The sequence below is a fragment of the Spermophilus citellus genome (genome assembly GCF_964194105.1).
Source record: "Spermophilus citellus genome assembly, chromosome: 14".
Taxonomy (NCBI): Eukaryota; Metazoa; Chordata; class Mammalia; order Rodentia; family Sciuridae; genus Spermophilus; species Spermophilus citellus.
The window spans coordinates 74,093,124-74,113,635 of record NC_138194.1 but is presented as its reverse complement, the minus strand read 5'-3'; the positions used below and the strand labels follow the sequence as shown (position 1 = coordinate 74,113,635).

At 34.5% G+C, this 20,512-nt stretch overlaps 1 protein-coding gene across 1 annotated transcript in view; it reads right to left on the bottom strand.

Annotated features, from left to right (window-relative positions):
• OXR1 (oxidation resistance 1) overlaps positions 1 to 15,099 on the bottom strand; it is a 116,835-nt gene extending 101,736 nt beyond the window's left edge. The window contains exon 1 of the mRNA XM_081266864.1: positions 15,074 to 15,099. Within this exon, the coding sequence (XP_081122990.1) occupies positions 15,074 to 15,092 (19 nt within the window). The 5' untranslated portion in view covers positions 15,093 to 15,099. The remainder of the gene's footprint in view (positions 1 to 15,073) is intronic.
• Between the last annotated feature and the right edge of the window lie 5,413 nt (positions 15,100 to 20,512).

The following is a 20,512-nucleotide window of genomic DNA, read 5'->3' as shown; positions in this document are numbered from 1 at the left end:
ATTCCTTTCTTTATAATGAATTCCATCAGCCAAGAGTAACTTTGAGTCAGTTTTCATAACAAGCAAGTGCTGACCCAGATGATCAGGCCAAAAATAAATTAGGCGATGAGCCCAACATTGTTCGACACTGTTCTTTTTTTTTCAATTGGGTTCAATTTTCTCAGATGTCTTTCTTATAGAACTACAATGTACTTATGTGCACCAGAGATGACTGTCTTAGTTTAATGATATATGGAGAAAAATGTAAGAAAGTGCAGTTAGCAGAGTACTAAGACCAAGGCAAAATACTTGAAAGAACAGTTTGAAAGTCAATGACTTTTGAAGAGTTATTTGCAAAACAGCCATATGTAACTGAAGAATAGAAGAGTGCTGTTACCATAATATTTTAGTGTTCATTATTAGGTTTCTTTATTTTTTGGAATCACAATATTTATACAGACTGTGAGGAATAAGTAGAAATTGTATCATAAACCACATAATTACATTGAACTTGACAAAAGGCAGAAAATTTTTAAATGAAATCAAGAGTGATATATTAAAAATGTTCTATCTATCTACCTACCTGCCTACCAACCATTCATCTATTCATCCACCTGTTGTGCCTCATCCAGAATCAAGATCAATTCAGAATAAGCAGTAGTCAACAAAGACAATCCTTCTGTCATTAGATAACAGAATATTTTATTTGGCAACTTGTTCTATTTATAGATATTTGGTTGCATTTAGCCTGAAATTATTGATTAAAGGTCAAACATAAACAGGAACTAGAAGGAATATGATTTCTCAAAAGCACACAAAATATCACTATAAAAACATGTTCAGATTTTGGGCCAAAACAGTTTTCCAAACCTCATCCATATAAAGACAAAAGACAAAAAAAAAAATTTAAAAACTAACCAAAGTTAGGTATGTACTACCACTTGGAGGTAAAAAGTCTGCTTCTATACTATGAAGAATACTATTTTTTCTCCCCAGAACTTTTATTAATCTGAAGGATATATCTAATGGGAACATGTGGTATCTTTCTCTATTCTAAGTTTTATTTTTAGGAAAACTATCTTCCTAATTTTATTTAAGTTTAGGGAACATATCAATAACATTTTCTCAATAATAAAGTCATACATTTTTCTCTTCTTGTCTAGGATATAAGCTAATGTTCCCAGGACCTATGATTTTATTTTAATTTCCAAACTAAATATTTAGCATATTTTGGGTACTGTACCCTAAAGAGGGTCACAGTAGTATAGCACATGCTATAATAAATAACAAACATAGCAATTTCTTCAGAAGATAAGACTAAAGCTTCACTAATGGGAGTTTTCATTTGGCAATTAAATGATTATATAAGTAACATTTGCCCCAAATAAATTTGTGTTGTAAAGCATTGAATATTTATATGATATTAGAATCAAATTTATATGTTATTAGAATCAAACCTTTCTTAGTAGAGCGACCATGATATCTTATGGCATGATTTGTCTCATTAGTGGCACACAGCAGCTATTCAATACATACATTGAAAGGTTTGTATCAACACTGACACTGCAATGAAAATATATTACAAATTCACTGACTGCTCTCAATCTAGACTTGACATTCAGGGACTCTTTTACCTTTACAACTCATTTATAATGATTTAAAATATAAAAACACAAAAATATTTTTAAAACTTTTATTTTCTTGCCAACCCCCCTCCTCTAATTGATAAATGAAAAGTGAAATGCATGAACAGTTCAAGGGTGAATATTTCTGAAGACTTAAATTTGGTGTTCCATCCATGTGCATCCCCCCTTAGATCCCAAGGTGGCTATCAATGGCTCCCAGGAAGAGTTTCTTTGTCCTATATGACCTAATGGTATGGAGTCACTATAAAAAGTTGTGAGATTTAACAGAAAAACACAGGTTATATTTGTAATTTAACCTATGATATTCATATCACTGTGTGTTTATATGCTTATGTTTATATTAATTTGTATTTCATTTATGTAGATGCGGAAATTAAGGAAATGAAAAAAAGGACTGGAACATAAGAAGTTTTGGCAAGTTCCAAAACACACAGTGTTAAGTCAGCTGTTATTTCAAATCTAAAATCTTTGGGCACCTCCACAGTATTCCAGTTCATTCTGCCCTTCATCTCTCACCACTATCGATCTTCCTTATCTCTCATTACTGAACGGGTTTTTGACATATTCAATCAATATTTTCTCCTCCTCCAATTATTTTCACACCAAGTAATTGTTCCCTACCTCTTTCCAACCCCACCCAGTCAGTCCCTTGAGCATCCTCCCAGAACCCTCTGCTCTCAACCGGCACAGGAAGCAATGCAGCATAAAGCAGAATTTTGGCTCTTGACATTAAGATCTGCTGAGTCCTGGAATTAGAAGAGTGTCAGAAGCAGGAAAAGCAAAGAATGTGTGCTTTTAAGAAAAATATAATTCTGTATATTAAAATGTATTCATAACAAGAGCAGGGTATGGTGGCACTCGCCTGTAATCTCAGCAGCTCCTGAGGCTGAGGAGGAGGATCGCAAATTCAAAGCCAACCTCAGCAAAAGCAAGGTGCTAAGCAACTCGGTGAGGCCCTGTCTCTAAATAAAAAAAAAAAAAATTAAAAATATGGCTGGAGAGGTGGCTCATTGATTTGAGTGCCCCTGAGTTCAATCCCCAGTATCCCACACAAAAATATATATAATCACATAGATATCATAGTAGATATTTAACAATGTAATACAAATTTAGTTAATTTGAAGTTCTTCACTTTAAAGTCTATGTTTGGCATTCTCTAAAACTTCTAAAAAATAATCTTCCTGCACCTTCCTCTGTTCTCATCTGCTGTCATGTTATTTCCTGTTTCAGATCATTTTATTTTCTTTATATCAAGTTGTTGCTATCAAGTGAAAAAACAATTAACACACACAAAGGGCCCAACAAAATAATAGCAAAGCACACACGGCCAAGATTTGCTTTCTGGTCTCAGATATGTGACTCACTGGCAGTCCAATGACCACGGGCATAGCATTTCATTGTCATTGTGCCTCATTTTTCTTAGCTGAAAATGGGGACGTTAGAGTCCATATTTTCAAAGTCTTTTTCACTTCCACGATTGTATGACTTAGCCCATATCTGCACATGTCATTAATGTCTGCAACAACCTTGTAGGGAAGGAAGGCAACATTTTTCCCATGTTGCAGATAAAGAGATGAAAGCTAAAAGAGGTTTGATGACTTGCTAGTTTTGCGCACTATTTATCTCAGCTAAGCCACCATCTCTCTATATAAAGAGGAGACAAAGAAGGCAAAATGGATGAGATTTTAAGGCTCATCTGTGAGTTCACAGAAGCAGTGGTTTCTCTTAAGAATGGGACTATAATTTTTATATATACCATATGATATTTAGGTCACATTGACTATTATTTTGTTTCACACTATAACTATTTGCCCCCAGAGGGCTATATCAGCTTCAGAACTTATAGTTGTTGACGCTCATTCAGGGATGGGAGGATCCTGCTGTGAGTTTTTTTTAAAGCAGCTTATTAAAAATAATGTTTGTTCTTCAGTAGAATAGCAATGAAGTATGAATATTCATGTAATCTATAAAATGCTTTGCAGTGATACATGTGGGCTCTTTATATTTTAGGGGCTAATGTAAACTACAGAAGTATTTCTATACTAGTATTTTTGACATAATATTACGTAACAACCCAAAGCACAGATGCATTTATGAGTTTTAAAACTACACTGTTAAACATGGAAAAATAGAATATGAAGAACGGCGATGGGAAGGATTTCCTTATCAATTGTGTGGGCTTCTATTTTTCACCAAACTGTGCAGAGAATATGATAGAAGTTGGAGGACTAGGACCCTGGTCTAGCAGTCAGAAGATCAAGCTCTATTTCTAGAATTCTCACTGAGTCAGTGGTGCCCATGTGCTTATCAGTTGATCTCCCTCAAGTTCTCAGATGGTAGAATTTAGTAGTGTTTCCTCATTAATTTCCTCAGAAATGCTGTGAATGTAGGTATGACTGTGTCTGCAAAATATTGTAAAAAGGATCAAGGGATAAATAAAACACACTTGAATCTTAACAGACTTAGCACAAGGCATAACTACTATTTTTTTTGAGAAAGGATTCAAATCTTATTTCACTAATTTTAAATGTCTCTTTTCTCCTTAAACCTTGTCAGTTTCTCATGCAGCAAGAAGATTCTTCAATTTAATGAAAAAAAAAAGAGGAATGAAGTAAAAGAGGTACATTTGTCTTCTCTCATCTACTCTTGCCTTTTTAAGTCTGACTGTGCTCTTTCATAATGACCTCCTTTATGTTAGTTGAAGGGTTAGTGCCCATTAAGTGGAAGCATAAATTCAGCATTTTTGAGAAAGTGGAAAGCCCCATACATACTTGAAAATTCTGCTTAGAGTCAAAGGTTAAATTGTTCAACCATTGTGGAGTGGAGCACATGATGCTGGGCTCTGAGCACACAAAGGCAATGGACATGTACTGCCAGCAGTCTAGGAACTACTAGCAGATTAGAGGTGGTAGGTATCTAAATAACTGATTCCACTACAGTGTGGTGAGTGAGAACATGGAAGAAGACAGCAAATTAAAGATCTTGGTATCTAGAAGGAATCAAAGAAGTGGGATGTCACCTAACCTTGTAGTGTGAGAGAAGCAAGAAAAAAAATGTCATTTTCCAGGTACTATAAGTTTTATAGTAATGGTTTTTATAAATGAATATTTAATCAAGTGGAATTGTACATCAGACAATGTGCCAGGCAGCAGTAAAATCTATAAAAGCTTCAGTTTTGGAGTTGGATAGATAAAATTACGACTCCATTTCTATCTATAGATGTGACCTTGGGAAAGTTGCCTGACCTCTCGAAATTTTTTTTTTAATTTTTTTTATCTTTTCATTTATAAAATGGAGTTTATAAAAGCAACTCTCCTGGGGTTGGTTGAAGATTAGTGAGAGAATACATACAAGAAGCCAGAACAGGCCTTGGCTCCTGGCAAGATGATAAGAGCTCAAAAGATGCTAGTTACTATCAAATACTCTATAAGCATTTTCTCAGCAAACCCTTGTGACAATTCAATGGACAGGATTCCCTAACATCATCTCTATGTGAAGATACCAAAGAGATGCTAGCAAGATAGATCATAAAGCATGAAAGATTATGTGCACCATGACATGGAGTTTGGAATACATGAAGCAGACACTGGGAAATCTTCCAGGAATTTTTACAAGAGAACAAATACATTCTATGTTTTAAAAAGATCATTAAGATGGAACTATGGGTGATAGAGTAGAGGGCAAGGAGAAAGATGACAGATTTGAAGTCCAGTTAGGAATTCTTTATGGTGAATAATATTGTATAGTTGTAGGTATACGAAATCTCCTAAGGGCAATAATGCAGACCTTTAGAAGGGATGTCCAGAGCATCCTCTGTGCCTCAAATATCCACTCTTCCTATGATTTTATCTTGTCACAGCAAAAGCTTTAGGACTCTCCTCCAAAATGCTTAATTCTTTTAATCATGAATCCCACCAGCAATGGTGGTCTTATTAAATTGATTTTCCTTATTACTAAGTGGCATGAAGTTTTCATCATCTGTGGAAACAGAAGAACTGAGTCAGTATGATTTTTTTCTAGGTTGCAGGGGAGAAGGAGAAAGAAATATATGCCCTAAAAGCACATAAGTAGTTTGGTGGCTTAATCATTTTTGTCTGCTTTGTGCACTGATAATGTTATCATTATTGATCTTCTACACTGTTTCAATAGCAGTGAATCATACGTAATAGTAGAGTCAATACATGCAAATACAGACCATCTCACTTTACCATTGCTTCATAACCACATAATTTATGTTTCAATTTCCCCACCAGGTGTCATTAGACCTTTTCATTACTTTTATTGGAGAGTTTCAGTAGTAAAATGTATAGTTTAGAAGAGTAAGAAATGCAAGTGAAATTTAAAGCATATTATTGAAAGCTACGTTTTTTTTTTTTTCTCAAGAACCAGCAACTAGGTAATTCAGAACTGGTCTCTCTTGCTGTGTGACAACATCTGAATATATGCCATGAGAAATGAACGAAAAACCAAATTTCCTTTGAAAAACCACCATTTTTATCCCAATACATTTTTTTCTTAATAATACATGCTTTATTGCCTTGATTTTAGTTTGTATGACATGTGCATGTACTTTGAGATGCATGTCTCTGCTGATATGAGAGGCAACTATTTGGAGAAAAGTGTCAAAACATAGAAGAGAAAGGGGGTTTAAGAATTTCATACTTCTCAAAATTTTTAATTTTTAAATAACAACAAAAATTGTGTTAGCTCTTTGAAAAAGTACTTGAGCACTTAAAATCATGATTTATTTAAAATGTTAACTATCATATATATTTATATATTCTCGTAATGAGAATTACTGTAAATACACTGAGTAATTTTTGAAATTTATGCAATATTAAACTTGTAATTTAATTTTTGAAATTTATGCAATATTATATTTGTACAATGTGTTTGAAACTGAGAAAAAGCATCATAACACTCGTGAATAATAACCACAAGATATTTTTGTTCAAGTTTAAGACCTGATGATGGTGTTTTTTTAAAAAAAATTGTTAGAAGGATCTACAGTATTAAACCAGGAAACCAGCATTTAGACTTGTAAGAAAAGTGAAGAGCTTCTTAAAAAGACATTCTTAAACATTTATTTCAACCTTAATAAATGTGTAAAAGTAAGAAAACAAACTAATATAATAAGCTACTTAAAATTTTTAAAAATTACAACAAAGATTTCATCATCCAGATTGAGAAAGTGTTAAGAAACTAGAAGATCAAAGGAAAAATAAGCCAATTAATGTAAAAATATGAAAAGGACTGAATTAAAAGGGAAAAACCACAAAACTTCAGCCAAGGTCTTGTTATACAGAGGATGACATTTGTAGAAATACAACTGAAATTATAAAAATAACAAGAAATAGAAAAGAAAAGGTTTTTAAAAAAATCCAAAAATATGTTGATTTCAACATTTAAAAAAAATGAAAAGGTTTTCTTAGTCATTAGGTTTAAGACATTAAATAATATAGTTGAACACATCTTATTTTAAGAAATTAAAATAAAAAAAAGAACTTGTGATTAGCTCTGTAATCCTGACTTGCCTCTAAAAAGTAGTTTGGTAGCATCAACATTGCAACATCTCTAACATGTCTAGATTGTTTTCAACTTTTAAAATTGTTCCTTTTTTTCTTATAAGAATTTATGCAATTAAACAAACATATGCATGCACACACAAAATGAAATCCAAAAAGAGCAACATAGTACTCCTTTATAAAAATAAATTAATTTTGAAAATTATGGATAGATTAGTATTTGAAAAGATAATAAGTTAAAGAAAAAATCTTAAGGATCTACAATAAAAAAGTATGCATTAAATACAATTGGAATTCCTACAAACTTTTACAGATAATTTAAAGATATCCCTTTTTAATAAAATAAACATCTGAAAAAAATATTAACTATAGCTTACTTCTTTGAATCTTTAAGTGCTATCACATGTGATATTATTTCAACAAAATAGGGAAACATTATTGATCCAATAGTGCGGAAAGCCTTTAGTAACTAAGGTGGTTGATCTAGGAGACATGGAGTTATCCTTGTCTCAGAAGTCATCTGAGTTAACATCTGGCTCAGTCAGAACATATGAGTGATGTGGAAAGGCGAATGGGGTTGCACCCCCCTTTAAGGCCATTTTAAGGAAATCACGTAATATTTATGTACTGTAGTTCCCTACTCTGTAAAGGAAATAATGTTAGTCCTGCACACTTCTCAGGGATGTTAGAAAATGTTAAGCAAAATAAGAATGTGTGTTAAAGGTTTGTATAAATTAGTTAGTTTATAGAAAATTCAAGTTATTATAAGTAATAGTAGGTTTATTATTTGGACACATCTGAAGAACAACGATTTCAATGCTTGTAGGCATTAAGTGAAGGTCAGGCTTGAATATATACCCAGCCCTCAGCTTTCTGAGACCTCATTTTGTAATTCAACCGCTCTGACTGGTCATACTAGTATTCATTCTGTTCCTTGAACAAAGCAAATTCATTTTTTACCTCCAGGCCTTTCTCCCTAACTGGAGAGCACTTTTCTGCGATTCTTCTTTGGCTTCCTTCTTTGCATCATTTGGATTTCAAATGATACCTTCTAAGAGATGCCCCCATCATTATCCATGCAAATTGCACCACTCTCTACCTACTCCAGCCTCAGGTGATTGGGGTACCCTACTATTTTCTTTTTAGCACTTATCTGAACATCCTATTTTCTTTCTACCTGCTTATTTATATAATGACTACCACTGCCCTTTTAACACAGGATTTGAAAACAAGTAGTCTGTCCCTAACTTAGATCAGAACAACAAGAGTTTGGGTGACAAAAGTGCAGAGTGATCCTGTCAAATCAGGGAAATGATCAGTCAAAAAATTAAATTTCCAGTGCAACTAGGTAGGGTAAGGAAATGCACATGAGGATAAAAATCACACATTTTTTTTAATTCTATCACATGTAGGAAGTTGGTCTAATAATGTTAGCAAAAGTAACAATTTGGAAAACAGAATTTCCTGTATCCTAAATCCTGGGAAAGAACAGATTGAGGTAGTCTAAGAGAAATAAATTTGACAATTTTCTGTATCATGCATTTGGGTAATGCCATCCTTTTATGAGTTAAATCCAACACATCCTTTTGATAACTGATTTGCCTATAATTCTGCTCTATAGCACAGGAAATGTTATTTTAAAAAATCCTCTCCCTTAGTTAGTTCCATCCTCTAAAACGAAATTGTGAGGTATGTCACATTTATCTTTAGCATTCTCCCACCGCTTCTTTCAAAAACTGTTCCTTTACTCTTTGAGTCCTTTAATTCCTTTTAATGAATGTTATTTATCTGCCCCAATTCACTCTCTAAGATCCTGCTTTTGGCTATCAGCCTATCTCTCTTTGGTGTTTCTACTCAATTACAATTTAGAATTTTTTTTATAACCCTTCTGTGACAGGTAATTGACTGAATAGCTGTCTCTCATCAGACTATTTGTATTATCAAATATGTAGTCCTAGTGACTACTTATTATAGAACAGAGTAGGTATGGAATAAATGTTTTCATTTTATATTTTCCTTAGTGTTAACTATTTTACCCATGTACCTATGTATTATTTTATGTATAAAAACTCATATCTTCTTTTGAGAAAAAAATAAAAATAAAAAGCAATAGGTAAGAAAGCCGTGTTGCATCTGACTGCTAAATCAGACAACATTCATGTTTTCCATTTAACAGGAAGGAAGAATATTGCAGAAAATAAATGAATCTAGATGTTGCTCTTTTCTTCCAATTAATTTATTCAGTTACCTAAAAAGGTAAACTATGCTATAAGAAAATTTGAGCACAAACTCTGAAGTCTTGGGTTTGAATCCTATATCTCACAGTTGCTTAGCTTGTTTGTCCTTAAATAAATTTCTTAATCTTGATATTTCTTACCTTCTTCTTCTATAAAATAGGGGTAATGATTGTACCTAATGAATAGGGTTGATCTGAGGATAACTCAACAAAACACTTAATAAGGACATACTATGTACTTGGCCCTACTCTGGTATTAAAATATTTTAAAAAAAGACAAAAACTTCTTCTTCATAAAGTGGCATTCCAGTAAGGAAGATCAAAATATACACACATGTCTGTGCTAGTGATGAGTGATAAGAAGGGGGAAAAAAAGAAAACCAGATAAAAGCTGCTTGAGAGAACTGGGGCATTTGAAGATTTAGATAAAGTGGTCAAGGGAGATGAACTGAAAAGACAACTTCTCAATACAGACCTGAAGGCCATGTGAGGTATGGCCAACTATAGGGGGGGAATTTTCAGACAGAAGGAACAGGGGGTACAAAGACCTTGAGAAAGCAGAATGCCTGGTGTCTCAAGGAATAGCATTGAGGCCAGCAGAGGTGGAGTAATGAGGGGGAGATTATAGGAAGTGAGGTGTTTATATGTGTGTGCTTGTGTGTGTGCACACATGCACTTGTGTGTAGGTATGCTAGGGTGATCAGCTAGGACATGGTGGGCTATAAATTAGAACTCTCATTTGGCTTTTACTCTGAGAAACACAGGGGCCCTTAAAGGCTTGGTGCAAAGGAGTGGCACAATGAGAACCATGTTTTAACCATATTCCTCTAACTGCCTTACTGAAAACTCTTTGGCCTCAGGCATATGGAGCAAGAGCAGGGGCAGAAAAAACAGCTGGGAGATTATTGCTACAGTGCAGTTGAAAGATGATGGTCTTTGGACCTAGGAGGGAGCACTGCAGGTGAGAAGAACTGGACAGATTCTGGATTTATTCTGAGAATAGCATCAACAGAATAGAATCCTTGATGCAGGATAAGAGAGCAAAAGAAAAGTCTAGAATTACACTAATGTTTCTGGTCTGACCAACTAGAAAAATGGTACTTCCATTAACTGAAATGGTAATGCAACTTACTGTATGAAGAATGTGTCACTGTGCTAAAACATGTTTGTGTTAATAAGTTAATAAACACAGAATACTTAATGTCAAATAAGCCTGATGTGCTTGATGTTGTTAATAATAGATTGAGTTGGGAATACATTTTTTAAGTCCTAGTATATTATTAAATGTGAAAATGCTCATGTTAGAGTCATAACTTTAGTCTCTGGGAAATAAAATTACTTAAATGTGAGATATTGACAGACTTTCCACTGGCAGATATAGTTAGGAAGAGAAAAAGATGTTCAGGAAATGACTAAGAGTTCCCTCTTCTTCAATTCCCCTTTTCGTCTGCATGTGCCTTTAACATAGTACCCCTTCATTTCCGAACTCCTGCCTCTTAAAAGTATCCCTATTCTTAAACAACACATGCACTAAACATTTACCTTTGAAGAAATATTACATTTTATAGTTACTGTGGCCATGGGATTTGTATTATTTCAAGTATCACTTAAGTAAATTGTTTTGAAGATACAATAATGACATTTATTCTTATATTATGTTCTTGAAACTGTGAAAGCCAATACAATAAAAGATAAGTCATACAGAATGCTTAAATATATGCAATGGTCATAACCACTTTTTTTGGGGGGGAGTTTGTTTTGTTTCCTAAATGATGACTTTGAGGACTTTGGTTTGTAGGCAAGGGTACCTATGTACTTATGTGAATTTATTTTTCATTGACAAGTTGTAAGATGATATTTCAAGCTGAAAATATCTGAAATTTTCCTTGTGGCCAAAAAAGGATCATGCCTATGGAAGTACTTATGTGACTGATCCCGTTTGGTTTGATTAATTTTGTATCATTTCCAATCCAAGAATATCTTGACCTTGGAAGTAGCACCTTCTCACAATTACTATTAAAACTTCTGGCATTTTTTTTCCAGTGGACAATTAGCTTATGCCTATAATTCTTCCTGTGGCAGAAAAGATTCTGTTCAAATGTAGGTTCGTGTTATTTCATTTTATGTCTTTACGTATACATGTGCAGTGGGGGTTGGGGTGCAATAAACAAAAAAGATAAGGTTTGGTTTGACCATATAACTAAAACAAACACATAAAGAACATTAATTGTTGGCACCACCCTTCAAGTTTTACCTCTGAAAGAGAGGATCAAATAAAACCCTTTGTTGGAAGTTCAAAGTAACCCTAACAAAGCCTCTTAATATACTAACCCCAAAGTGTACACCTTGCTTGGAGGTTTTTGATAATGTAAAAAATCCATTATTAAATGTACTTACATTATTTCTTAAATAGAAGGAACAAAGATAGTAAAGGAATTGGAGACTCTTAAGTAACGTCTTTTATTTTTAATGCCACGGAGGTGCCATGGACTGTGGCTTGCTAATTTGCATAAAGCACACAGAGACTGGCATGCATTCAGCACTGGGATTTGAAGTAGATAGGACTCTTGATGTGCAGGAAGTTCTCTCAAGATAAATTTCACAGTTCTTCTTTTAATTCAGACATTTAATGGGTTCATATCATAATTTCCAATGATAATTAAAAAGCTACATTTACTCTCAAGTTTGGAATGAATTATGTAATTTCTCCTCTGTCCTCTTGCCAACATTTTAGTCACACATAAGCCTGTCTAATAATGTTTGGTTTAATGTCAATATTTAAAATTTATAATTTGACATTACTTGGTGGTTTTAAAAGTGCTGCCATATATATTTAATTTTCAATATTTTTACTGGCACAATATTTTTTATGAATTGTTATAATAATTCTGTGATGAAGAAATTATATATATTATTTCAGTTCTTTGGACATACAATTGGGAGTTCTGAGAATACTTATTGGATTGTTTAACACAAAAAGTTTTAAGGAGGAGAATCATAACTTGAACCTAGGTCTTTAGTTTTAATAATCTTGCACCCTTTCCATTTCATTACAGCTGAATGCTGATAATTAAATTACTAATAACATTGTCTGAGTATTTTTCAGGGTGTTCAGTCAAGAGATTTGGTCTCAGAACAGGTAGAACCACAGTGCAACGGAACCAGGGAATCAGGGTGGAGATAAGCAGTGAAGAGAAGCCTAAATTGCCACGGATAAGCCACATAAGATTAAAAGAATACTCTTACAATGTCTGAATGTGAAATGCATAGCCTTCAGCATACTGAAGAATACGTTTATCTATATATTTTTTTACTATTGCACTTCATCAAACCAGGCATCATTGATTATGTGATGCACCACCAAGAAAGACTTTTAAAAGAGTGAGGGAGGGGCTGGAGGTGCAGCTCATGGTAGAGCCCATGCAGAAGGTCTTGGGTTTCATCCTAGCATTTCAGGAAAAAAATAAATTAAAAACGGCCAATTAAATCACTATAAACTATTGATCCTAAGATGATTTTTGATTTTGAAAAGTTAAAATCTTTAAAAAGCTGCATCTTAGGGCTGGATATAGCTCAAAGGAAAAATACTTGCCTAGTCTTGGTGAAGCCCTGAGTTTAATCCCCAGCACTGCAAAAAAAAAGTAAGTACATAAATTAAAAAAAAAAAAAAGATGCATATTAGAATTAAGGAAGATATAGTCTAGTAACAGCAGAGGGCTTGAAATTTCTCAAAAAAGAAGTCATAATAAAACCTTTCTACAGAATCAATAAGCTGTTATTAATTGCCTATGGATGGTTACAAAGCATCTCAATATATAATCTAGATAAGGAGGCTTAAGTGCTACATATGAAATATTCATTGTCAGCCTTCAGTTTCACAATGATGACCACATTAAAGAAAACAGATCCACTTGTGCAAAAATGTGTCTGAGTGTGCAGTACAAGGAGAATACGAGGCATGCAGGGGGGATGGGTAAAGCATAGGAAGATACTGGGGGAGGGGAGGATAGCATGGAAGAGGTAGGAAGAAGGGACAAGGAAGAGGGATCTAATCAAACAAGGAGTTTCACTGAAATTCAAAAGTGGTCTGAGTCCTGTCCACACCAAATCTATTGACCTCATAAAATGCAAATGCTGTCCTATATATGAAATGATACTTTAAAACATCATCTTTGAAAGGGGCCTTCTTTTTTTTATAGCATCTATACCTTCATATGTCTAATACTGAAGATTCTCTCTTTGTGCTTATTTTTAAAATTACAAAGACAATTTCAATGCCTCTCAAATTTGAACTAAATGTATCTGGTTAAATATTTGGTATTACTAAAAACAAAATTTTATTATGACTGGTTATCCACCTTCCCAATGACTTAAAAGCTTTAGAATTTGTAATTATAATCAAAGAATTGTTTGGGCTGAAGCCATCACTTAAGTATTTTAACTGAGGATTTTGCATATATTAGCATTATCCCCACAGTATCTGTGTACTTACTCTGAAAAATGACACAAGATAGTTTATTTGTAATTAAAAAATATTTCTGCTCTGCAATGAGAATTTTACAAATAAATTGCCACCTGATATGAAATAATTGTTTTTGAAATTGCCTAAATAAAATGATAAAATGGCCAACCTTCTAGCTGTTCATTATGTTCATAAATTTAATACTAATTTCAAAAGAATAGTATCCTGAAACATCATTAAGCTTCATGACTAAGGGGTAAACTATATTATATTATACATTACAATATTTTCACTTAGTTGCTTGTGTTTGAAAAAAGACTAACTAGTTAATGGTAATTACTTCTTTAGAAAGGCAAAAACTATGAATAAATAATAATGCACCACAATTTCATTTGTAAAAGTCAATAATGAATTCTATCTGCTGCATGCCATTAACAATCAAAGAGGAAACTTACATGCCTCGGTTCTTTTTATATCTTTATTCTGCCCGTTTAAAAGTACAGGTCGATCCATCAGTGATAATGTTATTTTGGCTTATTTGACCCAAACTTTAAAAAATTAAAAAGGGCGAAAAAATCCTACTTATTTCTCTCCAGCCTAGATAACTTGAAGTAATAAAATGTTGAAGGAAACTAGACAGTTAAGCAAATTTTTAAAAGAATTGTTCGAAGAGCCATAATGCAATGTATTACCAGCCTTTAAAACCCAGAATAGGCTAGTGATAAAAGCAAGAACATGTGACTTGATCATTACCCTAGTCATGCACAATTTTGCGTTAAGAGTAAGGTAAAGCAAAATGGAAGTCCTACTGATAAATGATTTCCTGTGGGTGAATAAAAATTAAAGTCACTAATGCTTTGTTACAAATGAGCATGAAACACTCAAAATCACTGTCTGAAAGATTTTGGGGACCACTTTCTTATAGTATCATAATTATTAGCAGCTCCTAGAGCAAATTATAATGAAATCATGTACATGCACATAAAATCCTTAAAAAAATACATTCTACGTAGATTTAGTATTTTGATAGTACATACTCTCATCTGGCCTCCCCACCACACGCTCCCTTTCTGTAGGAAGTAGCTATAGAAGTTCCAACTGCATCATCATCAATCTGCACAGCTTGTCTAGATTTCAAAAATATAACATACACCAAGATATCCAAATTCTACCTTATCTAACTTCCCCAAATGCCTTGTTTAAAGGTGAGAGCACTTACACATACCTTTACGTGGGCAGAACATTTCTGAAGTCCTCTCCTTAAATCCTTCTCAGCCAGCAATACACTGCTCTCAAGAAGAGAGAATTTTGGTTTGTGTGCTTCCCTTTGTAACACAACACTTCCTTTCTGGGAGAGTGGCCTCTCTTCCTGCCCAGTCTCTGACCCCTGGTGGCAGTGTGCAAGGCTCAGAGGTTTCTGTTTCTGCATACAGGCATCCCACTGTACCTGCCCTGTAACTGTGGACTTGCTCTTGGCTCACTGAATAGTTTGGGACAGTGCCAGTACACTCTGCATGGTACGTTCCTAAGTTGGCCCTGTACAGTCTATCATAAAGGAAGATAGCAGAACTCAATTTCTAACTTCTGTATGGCTTCTTATCATAAAGTAAATGCATGGAATACACACCTTTAACAAATGTGTATTTTATAGTCCTAATGGACTCCGGCAGGCAGTGATTTGATAAGATGGGCATTAACCAGGTTGGTATTTTGTACCTTTTCTGATATTTAAATATTGCTAGCTATGATCAGAAAAAGTTTGACTCCCCCCAGAATCTCTAACTGCATCATCATGGTATAGTTCATACTCTTTGCATTATAGTTATTTTCCTTCTTTTTTTTTTTTTTTGACATCGTGCTGAACAGTAACTGGATGAATGGTAAGAGTAATCATAACTCTACCTCCTATTTGGCCTCCTCTTAATCCACATTCACTCTTAGTCCTATAGAAGCAAAAATGGCAGCATCTGCAGCTTGGCTCTTTCTGACTCGCTGTTCATGACCTTAAACTTTAGAATCCTGGAGAAAGATTTTTGTGGATATTTCCCTTGATTTTCCCCATTTATCACTTTTTAATGAGAACTTTCAATGGCAACATACTGAGATATATACATTTATAATATTCTTTTATTTGGGTCTAGGATAGCAACCACAGGAAATATAATGTCAATTCTTAGGTAAAGATCCTTCTGAGTCCAATAACTACTGAATGTCCCCACAGGTGTAAAAAGACATACAAGGTATTGAAAACTGTGTGAGTTACTACATTGTTAAAAAAAAAAGTCAATGATCATAAAGAAACTAGAGTTCACATTACCAACAATTTACAACACTGATTCTCTTGTAATTAATAGTAATAACACCCAAGATTTTGCGTGCAATACAAGTTTTTATAGCTCCAAAATAAGCTACTCATTGACTAGCAAAGTGTATGCCCAAGTCAACTTGTTTTGAAAGGTAAGTGGTATAAACTGGCAATATGATTCATTCCCAGATGAAAATTTATGATGTCTTATGTTCTCTGTGGAGCTGCATTTTTACTCAGTACATATTCTTTACTCGACTCCTTTAAGTGCCGCAGCGGTATTCCCTTTGAATGTTACTAAATAAATAAGATAACCTATCCAAAACTTCTACTTAAGTTCCTGACATTCTGTTATAAATAGGTGTTTAGTAGGTATTAACTTCCATTTCCTTCCTTAGTAACATGCCTGGCTTATTCCAGTCATAAACACCATTCTATCACATTAAAGTAATGCTAAGGATAGCAGTGCTTTGCTCATCAGTGGTGCTTTATCATTTACAAAGTGTTTCCACTAAGCTGGTAAGAATAGACCTTTTGCAAAAAGTAAATTTATGGTTAAAGAAACATCTTTCTAAGACTTAGGTGATTTTGAAATTAATAATCATCTTCCTAATTATTGACAGAATTATAAACATGCTTTTGCTAATATCATGTTACAATGCTAAGGATGTAGCCTTAAACTGAGAGGGGCATTTTACTTGCAACATGCATTCTTATCAAAATGTGCTCTGTAGAAGAGTAAAAGGAGCTCTTTGCCTCTCAGGAGTGGTGCTGAATGGGAAATAAAATGTTGTCACGAAGCAGTGATGAATGTCATCAATTCTGAAACAGTTTCTCCAAGGGATGGATGAAAAGGAAGAGTGATCCACTCTGGTCCAGAGAAAAGACCTAGCCTCACTCTGTCAGAATAATTAATTATCAAGATTTAACTTCTTTCCTGGGAAGTAGAGTGGGTATTTAAGTGATTCGTAAAAGAACTTTTGAAGTGCTTATGGCAGCAATTATCACTAGTTGATATTTATAAGACATATAAAGTGTATCAGGCATGGAAAATAAATAGCTCACAAAGTTCCCCCAAGTGGTAGCTTGTATAAAAAGACCTTCCACTAAGCAAGATCACATACCATACAATAAAATTAATTTTATTTAGTGAACAACTATGTGTTGGAGGTAGGCTCCACACCGGGCTCATAATGGTGATTCAGCTACTGGATATATGCAGACCTTTATATTTTCTTCTATTTTCCTTCCTGTGAACATACTTTCCGACTAAGAAAAAAGTCCCTTAATGTTCTGTGGTTTCCTCTTTGGAAGAATGTGTCATATTATGTAGGGAGGACATTTTCCACTCTGTTTGTCCCTTCTGTTACACTGCTGGGTAATCTACACTGTGTCAGCTAGTAAGTTCTGGGAGCAAAAACTGCAGAGCAACGTACAGTTTGGATTCTGGAGACTGCCTGCCGGGGTTCAAGTCTATTTCCATAACTTAAACCCTCTGCTTCTCAGATTTTTTCAACTGTGAAACTAGGATTTTAACATTATCTGTCAAATATGGGTTGTTGGGAGGGTTAAGTAACTTTTTACACTGGAGATGCTTAGAACAGGACTTGGCATAATGTGTGTGTGTGTGTGTGTGTGTGTGTGTGTGTGTGTATAGTTTATGAACAATGTAATCTCATGTACTTCCTATTTAGTTTCAATTATTGTTAATATTTTATACCATCTGCTTTACATTTGCTTTCTCTTTTTCTCTCACATTCATATCTATACATATGCACACACATATTCACACAAACATGCATACACACACACACACACACACACATATATATATATATATATATATACACATAAACACATATGTACTTGGTGAGCTATTTGAGGATAAATTACATGCATTATGATCCTTTGCCTTTAAATACTTAAATGTCTATCTCTTCTACATATATTCTTTTATATAACCACAGTAAAGCTTTCAGACTTTAATAAATTTTTCATTGATAAAACACCTTTTTATAATCTATTATCTGTGTTCCAATCTTGACTACTGACTCAATAATGACTCTGGTTAACCTTTTTAAAAATTCCCAGGTTAAGATCTATTTCTGTTATTTTCAGCTTCCACAATTACATGGAAATCTAAGAACAGCATTTAATGGTTGATTTAATTTGCATTTTCCTTCCTATAAAAGAAATATAATGTCTTTGTATTTCTGAAGGCCATTTCTTCCACCTTTTCCATCATCTTCATAGAATCCATGGGGACAAGGCTATTATGTAAATAAAAACTAAAAAAATAAAAATTGGCTTTCTTTGTATACAGCATTTGCTTTGATGCTTATTCATGAGAAGGAAACAACAACAACAACTGATTAAGACCCAAAAACCCTTCTTCCTATTTTTAAGATCACCTGGTTTTAATTATGTTTTTCTGTCTTAAAAAAAGTAAATACAGGGCTAGGGATATAGCTCAGTTGGTAGAGTGCTTGCCTTACATGCACAAGGCTCTGTTCAATCCCCAGAACCACACACACACACAAAGTAAATACAAGCCAATGAGGAAAGGACAGGTGGAGTGGTGATGGGGATGCAAAGTTCATTCTACAGACTTTATGATATAGGTAACCTTTAAGTAGGATCAAAATTTGAATATTAAAAAATGCAGTTCATTAAGCATCAGCGAGAACTAAATTCATGATGTTGCCACTAGGGGTTCAGAGCAGGAAGTTATAAACCAGCAGCATTCCAAACCTAACATGACCAGAGAGGCACAATGGGAAGCTTTATTTATAGGAATCCTTCTACACCCACTTGCAAAGTTGCTAAACTGGTTTTTGTTTCCTTTGTGGGTGTTTTGGTCAAAGAAGAAAAGCATGTTTTGGCCTGTCACTGGGTACAGACAGTTGATCTCTAATGGAAAAAGAACAGATTTGTCAGGATTATTTACCTCCACAAGAGCCCTAATTTACTGTGGCTCAAAGCCACCCACACCTGGAAAAAATTATTTCCTTCCCTCACTACCCTTGCATTTAACAATATATAATAAATGTACCTGGATTAATCTGCAAGCTACTTCAAAGGGAGATGTTTGAAAAGTACTATATCTATGATAAAAATAATACACATGGCAATCTTCAACTGCCCACAGAAACCATCACCAAGATGCCCAAACCATAACACATTTGTCATTAGGTCACTGGGAAACTTGCCCCCAAGAACATGAACTCAGGCAAGCCTTGATCAAATGATACCTTAAAACCAAAGTCAAATGATAGGGCCTCTAATGGAAGAGTAAAATTAGGGGTTTCAAAACCAGATACATCTGAGTTTGAATTCTCTTTGCCACTTAATCTGTTGTGTCTGCTTAATTATAGAGAGCTCTCTGTCTCACTTGTATCCCTAGTAAAAGAGGAGAAATAACATCTACCTGCCAAGGCATTAAATTAGGATTAAATGAGATAATGTATGCAAAATGCCTCAACACAGCATCTGGCATATGGTGGGTGCTTAAAAATAACTCCCTGTGCCCTTTACCATTACTGACAAAGACTGATTTCATGTGAGGCAGAAGGACTGATTTAAGATAGAATAAATGGGAAGGAGAGAACTGAGCCTTCCTGGATATGAAGTCACAAATCAGTGGAGGAATGAAAGCAGGAGGCAGAAATCTATGTCTGTTGTCCATGCAAAGATACAAAAAGTTTGACCTTGGATGATAGCACCAGTGAGGAGGAGTACTTTGAGGACTTGCGAGAGTGTTAGGGAGGTTAGGGAGTAAGAGGAGGCAGGTGACCCCCAAATGTTCACATGCACTTGACAGAGGAGTGCTTCCCTCACAACTAGCAGGGAGGATAGGATGGCTTGAGTGGCAAATGGTCATTTGAATTCTGAAGATGTGTTCTGTGGAGACAGAATCTTAGGGGAGGTCACGTAGCTCACTGCAGGACTTGGGGTGCTTTAAGCTCCACAGAAATATCTGCACTAAAGTTCCACTTTTGAGGTGTCAGCTACACAGAGTAAGTTGATACCACAGCAGTGAAATGTCCTCAATAAAACAAGAGGCACACAGAGGGGAGAAAGTAAGACAGTGGCAAAACCTGTGCATTTAGGTCAGACTTAATAGGTAAAGTGCCCAAACTACTGTTTGTAAATGAATTCAGCAAAGTGACAGGATATAAAATCAACACGCATAAATTAAAGGCATTTCTGTATATCAGCGACAAAACTTCTGAAAGGGAAATGAGGAAAAACACTCCATTCACAATATCCTCAAAAAAAATAAAATACTTGGGAATCAACCTAACAAAAGAGGTGAAAGATTTATACAATGAAAACTACAGAACCCTAAAGAGAGAAGTA